This window comes from Octopus bimaculoides, chromosome 1, assembly GCF_046866305.1.
Source record: "Octopus bimaculoides isolate indiv1 chromosome 1, ASM4686630v1, whole genome shotgun sequence".
NCBI classification, from domain to species: domain Eukaryota; kingdom Metazoa; phylum Mollusca; class Cephalopoda; order Octopoda; family Octopodidae; genus Octopus; species Octopus bimaculoides.
Window position 1 is genome coordinate 41,023,856 of NC_142928.1, and position 13,688 is coordinate 41,037,543.

General features: G+C 37.4%; 2 protein-coding genes across 9 annotated transcripts in view; one reads left to right on the forward strand and one right to left on the reverse strand.

Moving 5' to 3' along the window:
- LOC106871166 (histidine ammonia-lyase) overlaps positions 1-13,688 on the reverse strand; it is a 75,265-nt gene that overhangs the window by 55,086 nt on the left and 6,491 nt on the right. For 2 of the 3 annotated variants that reach the window (XM_089350494.1, XM_089350488.1), the window contains exons 2-4: positions 10,623-10,856; positions 9,952-10,004; positions 9,506-9,527 (exon numbers count right to left, since the gene is read on the reverse strand). Coding sequence is in view for 2 of the 3 variants with exons in the window: in XM_089350488.1 (XP_089206614.1) it covers positions 9,506-9,523 (18 nt within the window). In the remaining variant the exon portion in view is untranslated. Of the gene's footprint in view, positions 1-9,505; positions 9,528-9,951; positions 10,005-10,622; positions 10,987-13,688 lie in introns of those variants that run through there. The other variant, XM_089350492.1, reaches the window with a different exon arrangement.
- LOC106871129 (uncharacterized) overlaps positions 3,392-13,688 on the forward strand; it is a 60,318-nt gene continuing 50,021 nt past the window's right edge. For all 6 annotated transcript variants that reach the window (XR_016241422.1, XR_016241423.1, XR_016241421.1 and 3 more), the window contains exon 1: positions 3,392-3,523. Coding sequence is in view for 2 of the 6 variants with exons in the window: in XM_089350499.1 (XP_089206625.1) it covers positions 3,500-3,523 (24 nt within the window). In the remaining 4 variants the exon portion in view is untranslated. The remainder of the gene's footprint in view (positions 3,524-13,688) is intronic.

A 13,688-nucleotide genomic window follows, 5' to 3' on the forward strand; every position in this document is an offset into this window, starting at 1 on the left:
GCGTCAACCTCTCGGCTATTACTTTGGCCAAAATTTTCAAATCTGCGTTGAGCAGAGTGATGGGCCTGAAATTATCTATAAAATTCCCCTTGTTTGGTTCTTTCTTCAGCAATGTCACTGCACCTCGGCTCACGAAACCGGGAATTCTCCCGTTTTGTTGCCAGTTGCAGTAGACTGATGCCAAGAGGTCGCCAAACAAGTCTGGCATTTGACAATACAGCTCGTAGGGTAGACCATCCAATCCAGGCGACTTATCCCTCGCGCAGCCCGACATAGCATCCCTTACTTCAGCAGCTGTGATGGGACCCTCACAACACTCTGCCTCTCCCGCCGAGAGCCGCGGCAGGCCGGTCAGGTAAGCAGTGAAGTCCATCCTGCGTTCCGACCCACCGCTCGCACCGAACAGTCGAGCAAAGTGCTGTTGAAAGGCCCCACACATCCTTTCGGGTTCGAGCAAACTACATCCCTGTTCATCGATTAGAGACCGAATGGTGGCTCTGTTACCGCGTTGCGCCTCCGCCACCCGGGCTTCTCGCACAGTTTCGATCCCTTCGTTCCTTAAGGCACGCATTTTAGCTCTGACGACGCAACCTTCGTGTTTGGCGTTGAGGTGTTGGTCGAGGGCCATCCTCGCAGCCAAAACGTTGGTTGCGCTGCCAGTTGTAAGTGCCTCTTCTAGTTTCTTAACTAAGTCTCCCTCTACTCTATTTCGATCTATCGCTAGTTCTTTACTATACCTAATAGATTCCGATTTAATTGCCATTTTCAGGGCAAACCACCAGCGGTTGTTAACGATGGCTCCTGTTAACGCCCTCTTAATTAATTCGATAATCCGGTTCCTGTAAACCTGCCGCGCTAAGAGCGAAGCGTTCAGTTTCCAGTAACCGGGACCCTGCCTATGTGTCTTATCTAAGTCGAGCGTACACATCACAAACTTGTGATCTGTGTAGCTGACTATTTTAAATTGTGGACATCCTACACTATCTCTATCCGCTGTCCTACATAGAACTCTATCTAGATACGATCTCGACGATTCGACGTGGTTTGTCCAAGTCCACGTTGGCACGTTCGGATGGTCGAGTCGGAACCTGTCAGACAAATGGAAACGTCTGAGCAGGTCTTTGAGATACTTACATCCCCTTCTACTCCTATCCACTCCCACATAGTCTATATGCGTGTCCAAGGTAGCGTTCCAGTCCCCTACTAACAGTAAAGGTCGTGACGTTCCCAGGAAAACCTCTAGACGTCTAAAGAAATCCGCCCGACCCGTTAAGGACGGTGCATACACTGCCACCAGACGGAAAGCACACCCGTTTGTGCCATCGACGTCCAAGACAACCAGCCTACCCTCCGGGTCTAGGAATATTGGCCTTACTTTTAGGTTCAGACTCTTCCGAAAAAGCACCGCGGTACCACCACCACCCATGTTTGGCAGACAGGGAGAAAAATAAATGCCGAAATGTCCGCCAAACATGGACTTGAGGGCCCGCGGGTTACTGAGTCTGGTTTCACTGATAGCTATGATTTCTATGTTCTGTGACTTGATGTCATTTAGAAGGTAACCTTGCTTCCAAGCTGACGCCAAGCCACGTACATTTACACAACCTAATTTAAGCATAGTTGAAGTCGAAATTTGTGATTCATACACGACAGTAAAAGAGACAAGAGAGAAGGTTACTTACTTGTTTCGAAAGTTTTAGCTTCCTCTTCTTTTGAAGTATCTTGGATGAGGTTTTTGAAGAGTTTCTTTGATAAATATTTTTGGAACCCCCCAACCGCATTCGGAAAGAGGGTTTTGAGTGTGTGGTACTGCGTTTGTGTGATGTGAACTATTTTGATGTGTTTTGAAGGTGTAGTGCGTGGATGATTGTTAAGCTTATAATCATCTTCAGAAATGTTTGTTTGAGATATGATGTAGTCCATTAGTTTTGTGTTTTTTGTGTCTATCGCTGATAGCATTGTGTGTGTTTTTGTGATGTTGGTGTTGGTTTGTTTGTGCAAGGGGCTTTCAGCGGTTACATATTTCCCTGCTTTGCATGCATTTAATTTTGGGGTTGTTTTTTATCTTTTTCTTTTACTTCCTGTGGCTATTTGCCATTCTGTAGAACTTTCATCGTTAGACGAAATGTCTGACGAATCAGAAGGGGGTAAAGGCAAAGCATTTGGTTCTATTTGTGTGTGTGTCGATGGTGTTGTGGTGTGTGTGTTATTGGGGAATTGGGAGTAGTATTGGTCTTTTCTTCGTTCTCAGTGGTTGTCTTCTTGGTTGTTGTTCTTGGTGTTGGTGATGGTCTGTCTTTAGTTGTTGGTGGTGGTGTTGTTTCTGTTTTTTACTCAGGTGGTGGTGTTGTTTGGTTGGGTTGGTTTGTTCGTTGTTGCCGTTCTTTCGTTTTCGCATATAGCTGCTTGATCAGTTGTGCATACGGTGGTGTGGGTAATAATGCTGGTGTTTTTGGTCTTTGGTTTTCCCGTGGCTGTTGTTGTTGTTGTTGCTGTTGTTTCGCGGCAGAATTGCAGTCCTTTTGGAAGTGAGCTTCACTGCCACATATTTAACAGCGTGGTCGTCTGCCTTCCACCACTACATACAGCCTTTGCGTTGATGGTAACTTTATGTAGGTGGGTATTTTATTTAGTGACTCCTGGGTAATATGGAGAAGGATCTCCATTTTTTTACCCACCCACTGTTGCTTTTCAGAAACATTAATTTGCAATATGTCAACTTCCTCCATATCGACACATACGGCTGATGTTATCCATAGTGTGTCTACCGTGGGAGGAATATTTTTTATGATAACCCTTGTTACCCTCTGACCAAGGTAACTCGGTATCATTGTTAACTGTTCTGTCTTAAGAGTTAGCGTTGAGATAGATAGATAGATAGATAGATAGATAGATAGATAGATAGATAGATAGATAGATAGATAGATAGATTTACATGTAAATGAAGAACATAATTTAGCATGATTGCAGACATTATGGCTAACAAAAATATTTTCTACACATTAAACAAATAGATAATGCTGAGTAAATCTGCTAATAAGAAAGAGAAAGAAGAGAGAGAGAGGAGTGTGTGTGTGTGTATGTGTGTGTGCATATGTATGTGTGTATATGTATGTCTGTGCGTGCGTATGTAAGTGGGTGCATGTACGCTCACCCATCGGTGTGCGCGCTGCATGTGTACGTGCGCGCGTGCGTGTGTGCATGTAAATGTGTGTATTCGTGCGTCCCACCTACGGGTGCGCGCGTTGTATGTATACAGGCATGGGTGTGTGTATTTATGTATATATATGTAAGTACGCATCTATTTTTAAAAAAGTAATTGAAGAACAAACGAGAACGAGACTTGAGAGGAACAAGTTCAAGCTGGAATGTTAAGCATGAACTATATAAACAACTTTTGTATAAAGATTATAAATCACCTGGTGGCTTTAGTCTACCTTTCTTGGGACTAGCAAACGGTTCTCTACTGACGTGATTACAAAAGTATGAAATATGTGGAATGCTTTATCATGAAAACACACAGGTATGTACACAATTACATATATGCATACATACATAGATATATACATAGATGCATACATAAACGTACGTACGTACATACATGTGTGTGTGCGTATGTTAAAATGTTTATTATCATAATTTGACGTGAAAACAACATTAATGTGTGTGTGTGTTCGTGCGTGCGTGCGTGCGTGCGTGCGTGTGCGTGTGTGTGTGTGCGTGTGTGATTAAATTTATAAAAGCAAACATTAATATAACCGTTTACTAAGGCGGCGAGTTGGCAAAATCCTTTACTCGACAAAAATGTATTGAGCAATTCTTCGGGTTTAATGTTAAATAACAACAAACATTTATATACATACATCTTTTTCGTTTTTATCGTTTTATTCTTTTAGTCTTTAGACTGCGACTATGTTGGGGCACTGGGATCTATTTTAAAACGGGGGCCACATTTTTCATTAATGTTTTACGTAGTGTTTTTGGTACCGAAAGACTTTCAAACTTCGTATATTTATCTATTTTGTGTTATAGAACAGAAAAATATTTTTGTATTCGAATTTATTTCATGTAAAAAATTGTCTTATTTCGATAATTTCAACCAATCACTGACAAGTATTCAGTTGTTTATATTTACTCCTTTGGCTGATTAAGCGATGTAAAGCGTATTTAATCTCCATACCTTCGTTTTATTTGCTTTTTTCATTTTAAATTTGCTTTAACCCTAACCCTAACCCTAGTGTTAGGGTTAGGGTTAGGGTTAGGGTTAATTGTTTCAGAATCGTTTGTTTATGTAGTCGGCACTTAATGTATATTGGCTGAATGGACGTCAGTGGTTGGTTGAAATTACAGAAATACGACAACTTTAATATGGAATAACTTATGGATTTCTTTTTTTTAAAGAAGACTAAGAGAAAAAGATGTTTTATATGACACATTCTACCAGTGTTCCAAGTTTCAAAGTGTTTCGTTAATGAAAAATGTGGCCCCCGTTTTAAAAAAGATCCGGGCACTGCGTTAAAGAATTTTAGTTTAATGAATCGAACCCAGTACTTGTTTTTTTTTTCAGGTGAGTTGGGTGAAGACCAAGCTGATGCCTATCGGTGATAGTCCGGACCCGCCTCCTCTCCATATTAACCCCGACGTCGTGGAGTTTGTCAGCTCCATCATCTACCTAGGCTCCACAGTCACCATCAGTGGAGACCTGACCCGGAGGTCAGCCACAGACGGGTCATGTACTCTCTATGGAAATACATTTGGCGCCACTATTTTACCTCCCGGAAGAGGAAGACGAAGCTTTGCATCTACAACACGTCGGTCCTCCCCGTTCTTTTCTATGGAGCAGAAACGTGGCCCTCACGAAGGCCCTGGCAAAGAGGATCGACAGCTTCGTCAGCAGAGCCTGAGAACCATTGAGAATATCAGAGGATACCATCATGTTTCCAACAAAGAACTGCGTGCGTACAAGCATCATCCTCAAGCCTCAAGCCTCTCGCCTCATAGCTATCCACTACATGCGCTGGTACAGACATGTCGTCTGCATCCAGCCAGATCAACCTACCAGGGCCTTACTCTCATTTGATGCAGCAGCTGCGGGCTGGAAGAGGTCCCCTGGCAGGCACCTCACCAGATTGCTGGACGTGATTAAGGAAGACCTCAAGAGGCTCGACGTCACCTTGGAGGGTGCAAAGGGCTGACACAGGACCGTCGGCGAATGGAAGCACTGGTGGACCTGGTCGACTCTACGCATGATGACGCTTTGGGACCACTAATCTGAGATAATCCTAGCCCCATCAAATAAAAGCAAGTAGCAATCAAGCATTTATTTATATTTGTATTTACAAACACACGCATACATACACATATATAGAGCGAAGGAAAGAAAGAAAAAATGAAAAAAAGAAAGAAAGAAAGAAAGAAAGTGAGTGGGTGGGAGGACGAAGCAACTGCTAGCAGCTATGAGTCTCTGTGTGCCTTTGCACCTTTTTGTATGCGTGCGTGTATATGTATGTGTGTCAGAGTGTGCGCACGTGTAGGCATACTTGACAGATATGTTCCTTAGAAGAATGCTAATGAAATGTAGATACGTGGTATTTCGTTATGCAACCGTAATTTTTTTCTGTATATATGTATGTATATATTGGGTCATCCCATGGATAATGCAGATTTTTTATACTTCTTTTATTTTGTAAAATTAAGAAAAACAAAGTTCTTTTTTTAATCTAAAATGTACTCTCCTTCATTTTCTACAATGCTCTTCCATCCATCTGGGAGGCTTGCAATGTCCCTCTTCCAAAATTCACTTGTCCGTGATGAAAAATACTCCTCCGGTACTGTTATGACCTCGTCTACAAAATTCATATTTTTACTGTCCAAATGATTTTGAAGACTGCGGAATAAATGATAACCTGACGGGGCAATGTCCGGCGAATATGGTGGGTTGAACATCGTTTCTGATTCAAACTGCTTCAGCCTTTGGAATGCCATCCTCGCTGTATGTGGGCGAGCATTATCCTGAAGGAAGAACACCTTTCGTCTTGAAACCAAAGAAGATCGTTTTTCTTCTAGCGTTGATTTGAACGACCTATTGAATGACCAAATCCAAGCTTCTCTACTAGTTCCTCAACAGTTACGATAGGATTTTGTTCCACCAGGGTTTGCAGGGCGTCCTTGTCGAGCTCTACAAATCTTTCCGGGCGAGGCTTGTCTTCTAGGCTGTAGTTTCTGGCTCGGAATTTCTGAAGCCACTGTTGACACTGACTTAGGCTTATTGTCCGATCAGCATATACTGTATTACTATTCTTCGCACTTTCCGTTGCGTTGTTGCCTTTATTGAACTCATAAAGCAAAATATGCCGAATATGCTCCTTTGTCACTTCCATTATAGCTTTGAAAAAATAACTGTTAAAATCGGACTGCATTCTTCAAAACTTGTAAGAATAACAACATGGTAAAATTGCTACCTGCTTTTATAGCAAGTTGATTCAGGTAGTTTATCCTGTTTCCCTCCAACTTTTAGTCCATGTTTCCCATCCTGTTTCCCTCCAACTTTTAGTCCATGCAACTTTTAGTCCATGCAATTGAAAAAACCGCATTATTTATGGGACGACCCAATATATATATATTTATGTATACATATATTTATGTATATATATATATATATATATATATGTATATATATATATATTTGTTTTGCAAGATTTTTGATGTGAAATCGTGTGTTGAAACAGATGTTGTTGTACTTGGGGACGGTCATATTGCCAGTTTAGCCAATAAAAACACACGCACTGTATATTTGGTGTTAATTTGCTTCAGCTTTATATTACATTAATCTTAATCTTATTTCGGCCAGAGTTCTTTCGTCACACTTCTGTGACCTCATCAGTGGTCCTTTGTTTCCTTCCTTCTTATGTGTGTCTCACCTTGCTAAATATCAGCCATTTTGTATTTTGTATTCCTATTGTATGTGTCTACGCATGCGTGTCTTTCAATGTGTCTGTGTCTTTTGTAGGTGCATGTGTGTATGGGGAGTGTCTGTATCACCTATATACTCTGTTAATACGTGTTCGTTTGTATTTGTTTTTATTTATTTATTTGTTCATGTGTGTGTGTGTGTATGTGTTTTTTTTTGTGTGTTTAAGTACAAAAAAAAAACACACGCACACACATGAACAAATAAATAAATAAAAACAAATACAAACGAACACGTATGTATGTATATATATATATATACATAGAGGAGACTCTGCTAGTATACTATAAAATATATTAAATGTCTTTATAAGTCAGTACCACGTTCTACTGCGTTAGTAGTGCGCTTTACATTATTTTGTTTATGTGATTTCCACAGATATTCTATAGAAATTATTGTCAGCACTGATTTTTCCATAATGCTAATATAAACAAATTGAGCAAAAGAAAATAAAAAACCACGTTACAAATACAAAAATTGATTCTCAAATACCAACAAGTCTCGGTTCCAAAATGATGAATATTCGTTTTGGTGTTAGTGTTGACTTATGTAAGTTGCTTTGATAAATTCACATGTAGAGTATTCGGGCTACATTTGACAATTTGCATAAAGAAAAAGAAAACAGTACTTATCCACGAATAAATGTATTTTAAAAAATCAGAAAATACTGTCTAGATTATATCTAAGGAATGACAGTTCACTCAAAGTAGCCGCCCTCAACTTCCAACACAGCCTCAAGACGGCTCTGGTATCTGGTGTATGCGTTCCTCATTGCTTTCCTGGGAAGATCTTCAAACATCTCCTTGATCTTGGCCGCCAGTTATGCTTTGATGTTGCTGACAGAGCGGTTGTTGTCTTTCTCAACAGCACCCCACACATAGGTAATCTATGGTATTACCAATCGGGGAGATTAGGCAGCCAGAAATTGGAGTTAGAGATCTAGTAGAAATTCTCCGTCAGCCACTTTTGAATCTTTCCAGAATTATGGCAAGAAGCTGAATCCTGCTGCCGCACAATGTGGCCTTCCAGCAGCAACCCTCTCCAGCCAGGGATTGACCACAGTCTCCAGCGGCTTCGCATAGCCAGGAATTGACCAATCTCCAGCAGTTTCACATAGCCATCTGAATTGAGCCTAAGATCCTGTTCAAAGATGTGGGGATGCATTTCGGTGTGCGGAAGCAGTCAGAACGCCTGCTGTGTCCCTTCCTTCTGGCTACGACTTCAATATCTTCGTTGCAGTTGTTCATATTACTTCATATATCCTCTACAGCAGTGATTCTCCACTGGGGTCCATATGAGAGTCCATATAAGATTTTTGAGGGTACACACAACCAAATAGTAAATTGAGAATCCACAATAGTATTTTACGGGCCCCTGAAAAAGTTTTGCTTTAGATATAAGTATTGGTATGTATTGCAAGAAACAGCCAGGTTTCTTTGTCTAACATTTTACATAGCTAATGCGTGAAAAACAAAATAGGAATTTTGAAAGAAGTTTCTATAAAACTAATTTTTAAACATCGAATGACTGTAAGGGATCCACCAGATTAAAATAATAATCAAAGGGGTCCATAGATAAAAAAATACGGTTGAGAATCCTTGCTCTACAGTGTTCATAAAACATTGAACAGCAGCCATGATATTGGCATTTTCATACTAGCACGAATCATGATGACACAGCTAACTCTTTTCTAATATTCAACTGGTTTCCAGTCTATCATGTCAGCTACATTTTTCTCAATTCCAACTTTAATCTCTATGCTTTCCAACGCTGTTCACTATTCACCAATACATCAAGCTGTTCTTGAAAAAAGGAGACATAAAGATCGTCAAATTTATCCCGAACACCCATTATAGTTCTGCATGAGAAATGTATAAGAATTGTATAACTGCCGAATAGACATTACAGTCAATAAAACAGTAAAGCATAGATTTTTAACGCGTCTTTTTGCGCGTTAGTTAATTTTCCTTGGTTCACTTTCATTTTGAACAGGATATCAAGGGCGTTTTCTCATGAACATATTCGGCAAGACTTTCATATATTCTTCGATTTTTACCAAGTTTTTTTTTATTTGTTACTTGCGTCTCATTCTGTTGAAACTTTCAGCCAACCAAAATATCGTCACATTAGTGAGTGCGTATATGTATGTGTGTGTGTATATATATATATATATATATATATATATATATATATATACGTGCATGTATGTGTGTGCGCGTGTGTGTGCATGCGTGTGTGAGTGTGTATATGCATGTATGTGTATATATATATATATATATATATATATATATATATATATATATATATATATATATATATATATATATATATATATATACATACATATATACCTATATATATATATTTATTTATATGTATATAAATACACACATATATATATATATATTAAATAAATATATAATTGAAATAAAAACTTCATGTGATCTTCCCCAGTCACTGGGGCAATTTCACCAAAGTAAATCATATATGTATATTTACAATATCACTTTACTCCACGCTGAACAATTTTCTTACCTCTTTTGCAGTGTTCATTTCTCTGTTTAAATTAATAAAGGAAAATCGTTCGGGAAATTACCATTGGGAATTACAGAGAAACATATAGATAGATAGATAGATAGATAGATAGATCGATAGATAGATAGATAGATAGATAGATAGATAGATAGATAGATAGATAGATGTGAGAGAAAGAGAGAGAGAGCAAGTAGATTTTTATACAATTATGCTTGGTAAAGAGAAAAATTATTTTTAAATTTAAAAAAAATAATGGTCAACAATGTATCGGATTTACCACTTTCTGATATTCATTGATGTAAATTACAATTTTCTCTTATTTAGTTGCTTTTCCTTTTGTTTTGTTTTGTTTTTCTTTTGTTTTTTTGCTTTTTTTTTTTTTTTTTGCTTTTTTTAAAAGATATTGAAGTATATTAAATAAATCATACAATTGATGTAAAGGATACATTTCTTTTTCTTAGCACAAGTTTTTCAGACTAGTCAATGTTACCGTCTACTCCTGAAAAATAAAAAATAGCGTGCTAAAATAATCTTCATTAATTATGTTGGCATTTTTTCATTAATTATTTTCAGTTTTAGGGTGGGGATTAATAATCATGCTGGTACGTTTGATATACATAAAATAGAAAAGAGTTATTCGATTTTCCATAAGAAAAGAATTTTAAACAATTAGCTAATGTAAAAATGAAAAATTATAGTGAAATATATGCCTTGAATTCACTATGTGAACAACTAGTAACGCTGTTTGTCTAGTATCTAGATAGGAACCGCTACGATTAAAGTGAAAACCCGCCAGAGTCAACTTTCCCTTTTCTCATCCTGGAGCACAATAAAGGTCAAGTAAGTACTGTTGAAGTATCACAGTGGAATCAATTAAATGTGTCTCTAGAAATTATATTCTAATCCCGAAATTCGTTCGAATTGCCTCGAAGTAGATTAGCAATTTGTTTCATCTTCTTTCTAAATAGTAGAGATGAGCAGAAATGACTGAAGAAAACTATGCAAGCAACAACTATATTAAAAATATATATGTGATAGCCACTGATAAAATAACTTTATTAGATACAACAGTTAGAGAAAGAAAAGGGAAATATATGTGCATAAATATATTACCTACCGTTGCAAAATTCCTGTAGTTCAATATTTTCTTTAAAATAACCAAACACCGTTTAGAATTTTCTGATTTCTTTTGAATTTCGATAATTGCTTGGAATCTTCTTTGCGAGACAATATTACTTTCTGCTATCTTTATAAAGTACAGAATAAGTTTCAGTTCACTTCGTTTGACTGACCTGTCTTATATGCAAAACCTCCTTATCAACAGTTTCCTTCTAAAGATCTGACCTCAACCCTATTGACGAATGAGATAAGAGAAAAGTTACAATAAACAGTTTGCCTTTTTAATCAGCCCAAAACACACTTCCAAGAATTTTGCATTAATTTCTCTTCGTCAAAGAATATTTGCGTTATAAATTTAACAATGAATAAATCGTGTTGTCAGGTCTTGTCGAATAATCAATGGTTTCTATAGCTACTTGGAGGCGTGAATAAATTAACATTGAGGGCGGGTAAAATTTTCTGAGAACTTCACCAACCTTAGAGATATTTGGACTTTAGCACACACATCTATTGTTGTTGTTTAACCCATGGTTTGCCTGATCGAGCAAACTTATGATCTAAGGCGTTCTGGCCGTTACCATCTTGTCTTTAATCCAAACATTTAAGATTATATTATCAAGTGCCCCATACAAAATAAAATAAAAAATGGGGGAGATAAAAGAGTAAGATTTAAGGAAAATTCGGCCCCTATTTCCAGTAGGCCTACGAATACTGTAGGGACCCAGCCCATTTGCTTTTTTCAATAGTCTCATATTTTACAGAAAGTATAATTGAGGGCGACGCGATTTGTCTTTGTTAATTACTTAAATTAGATTAACTACCACTTCTTCCAGTCTAACCTTTTGGGTAATATAAAGACAATTTAATTAAAGTGTAATATATTGAATACTAGCAGAAATACCCGGCTTTGCCCGGGTTAAAGAGAATAATGAAATCTAAAAACGCCGTCTAGACTACGCAACCCTCAACTGTTAGTAGCTACGATACCATATTTCTACATTAATAACTCTCCAATCCATGCCAGCATGGAACATAGACATTAAGTGGAATGCTAGTCTCTCATCTGGGAAGGCCTTGAAATCAACGTTACCAACTGGGGACTATGTGTCGCAGTGATAATAAAAAGACTCAAAGGAGGTCTGCAACGAAATAATTTTACTCAACACTTTGCAAGTGAATCAGTGGAGGCAAAGATGCGTCTCATTTACTTGACAATTTATGCACCACATTGCAGAAATCACAATGTAAGTATATCTGAAAGGGTAGTCTTACACTGTTGTACCGTTGAATTACAAATAATGCTCATCTGTTATGTTCGGGTTAAAATTTCATCAACATCAAAAATATATGAATTTTCATGGGAGTTATGGCCGTTATGCATAGAATATAATTTCCAAATTGCAGACAAAATTTACAATCGATAAATGTCTTAGAACAACCAGTCTCTTATCTGGGAAGGCCTTGAAATCAATGTTACCAACTGGGGACTATGTGTGTCGCAGTGATAATAAAAAGACTCAAAGGAGGTCTGCAACGAAATAATTTTACTCAACACTTTGCAAGTGAATCAGTGGAGGCAAAGATGCGTCTCATTTACTTGACAATTTATGCACTACATTGCAGAAATCACAATGTAAGTATATCTGAAAGGGTAGTCTTACACTGTTGTACCGTTGAATTACAAATAATGCTCATCTGTTATGTTCGGGTTAAAATTTCATCAACATCAAAAATATATGAATTTTCATTGGAGTTATGATCGTTATGCATAGAATATAATTTCCAAATTTCATAAAGATCCGTTCAGTACTTTTGACGTAGTTTTGGATAAGAAAACAAATGACTAATGTGTGTTTGTGTGCATGTGTATGTGTGTGATGGGTGTATATATGTATAGATATCTGTATGCATGTATATATATGTATATATGTGTACATATTATATGTACATCTATATATATATACATCTACACATATGTATACATATACATGTATGCATATAGATCTATATCTATATATATATATATATATCTATACATATACGTGTACATATACATCTATATGTATACATATACATCTCTCTCTCTCTCTCTCTCTCTCTCTCTCTCTCTCTCTCTCTCTCTCTCTCTCTCTTTCTCTCTTTCTCTCTCTCTGAAAGTATCTGTCATTACAGTATCGAAATGTGATTGTTTCAGTTAGTGGAATAACGTGTACATATACATCTATATGTATACATATACATCTCTCTCTCTCTCTTTCTCTCTTTCTCTGAAAGTATCTGTCATTACAGTATCGAAATGTGATTGTTTCAGTTAGTGGAATAGTTTCATTTTTAAAGTGAAAGTATTTGACATGAGTGTTTTTGTTTCACTTTTGACACGTAATACTTAAATAGTGGAGGAGATATTATGTTGCCGTGGGCTCGAACTCTGCAAGAAGTTAAAAAATTTTTTTGACTAAAACACAACTGGAACCCTAAGTAAGGCATCTGTAAAATTTGAATGAAATTGGTTGCGTAGTTCTCGATTTTTAGGGATTCACACAGACAGACAGACAGACAGACAGACAGACACACATTCTCATTTTTATATATATAGATTGTATACAAAATAAATCTTAATTGAAAATTTCTTCTTATTTAGTTTAGGAAAAAAAAAGCCTAACCGCACTTTTTAGTGACTCTCAAAGAAAAGGAGAGACCATTTCGAAAGATTAAAATTTATTTCTCCAGTTAATTTGCATACTTAGGATATGCATTTGTACAATGCACAACATTTTTGTTTCTCTTCGGGTGATTGCCTAGCATGATTTACGATAGTTGTCAAAATTCACCCATGTGGAATAGGTGAGTGAGTTTTGTAGGTGGTGTAGATGGCGTTCTTTGCCTGTACTACTACAGTACAATTACATGTAAACCACTTTAAATATTTGGGTGTATTAAATTTGGTTGTATGAGATGCGTGAATAGATAATTGATGATTTCGATCACCTGCTCAACTGTCTTAGAGAAATCAAAAATTAGAATTTGCGGAATTTGATCGTGGTCTGTGTCAGCAAACGTCATG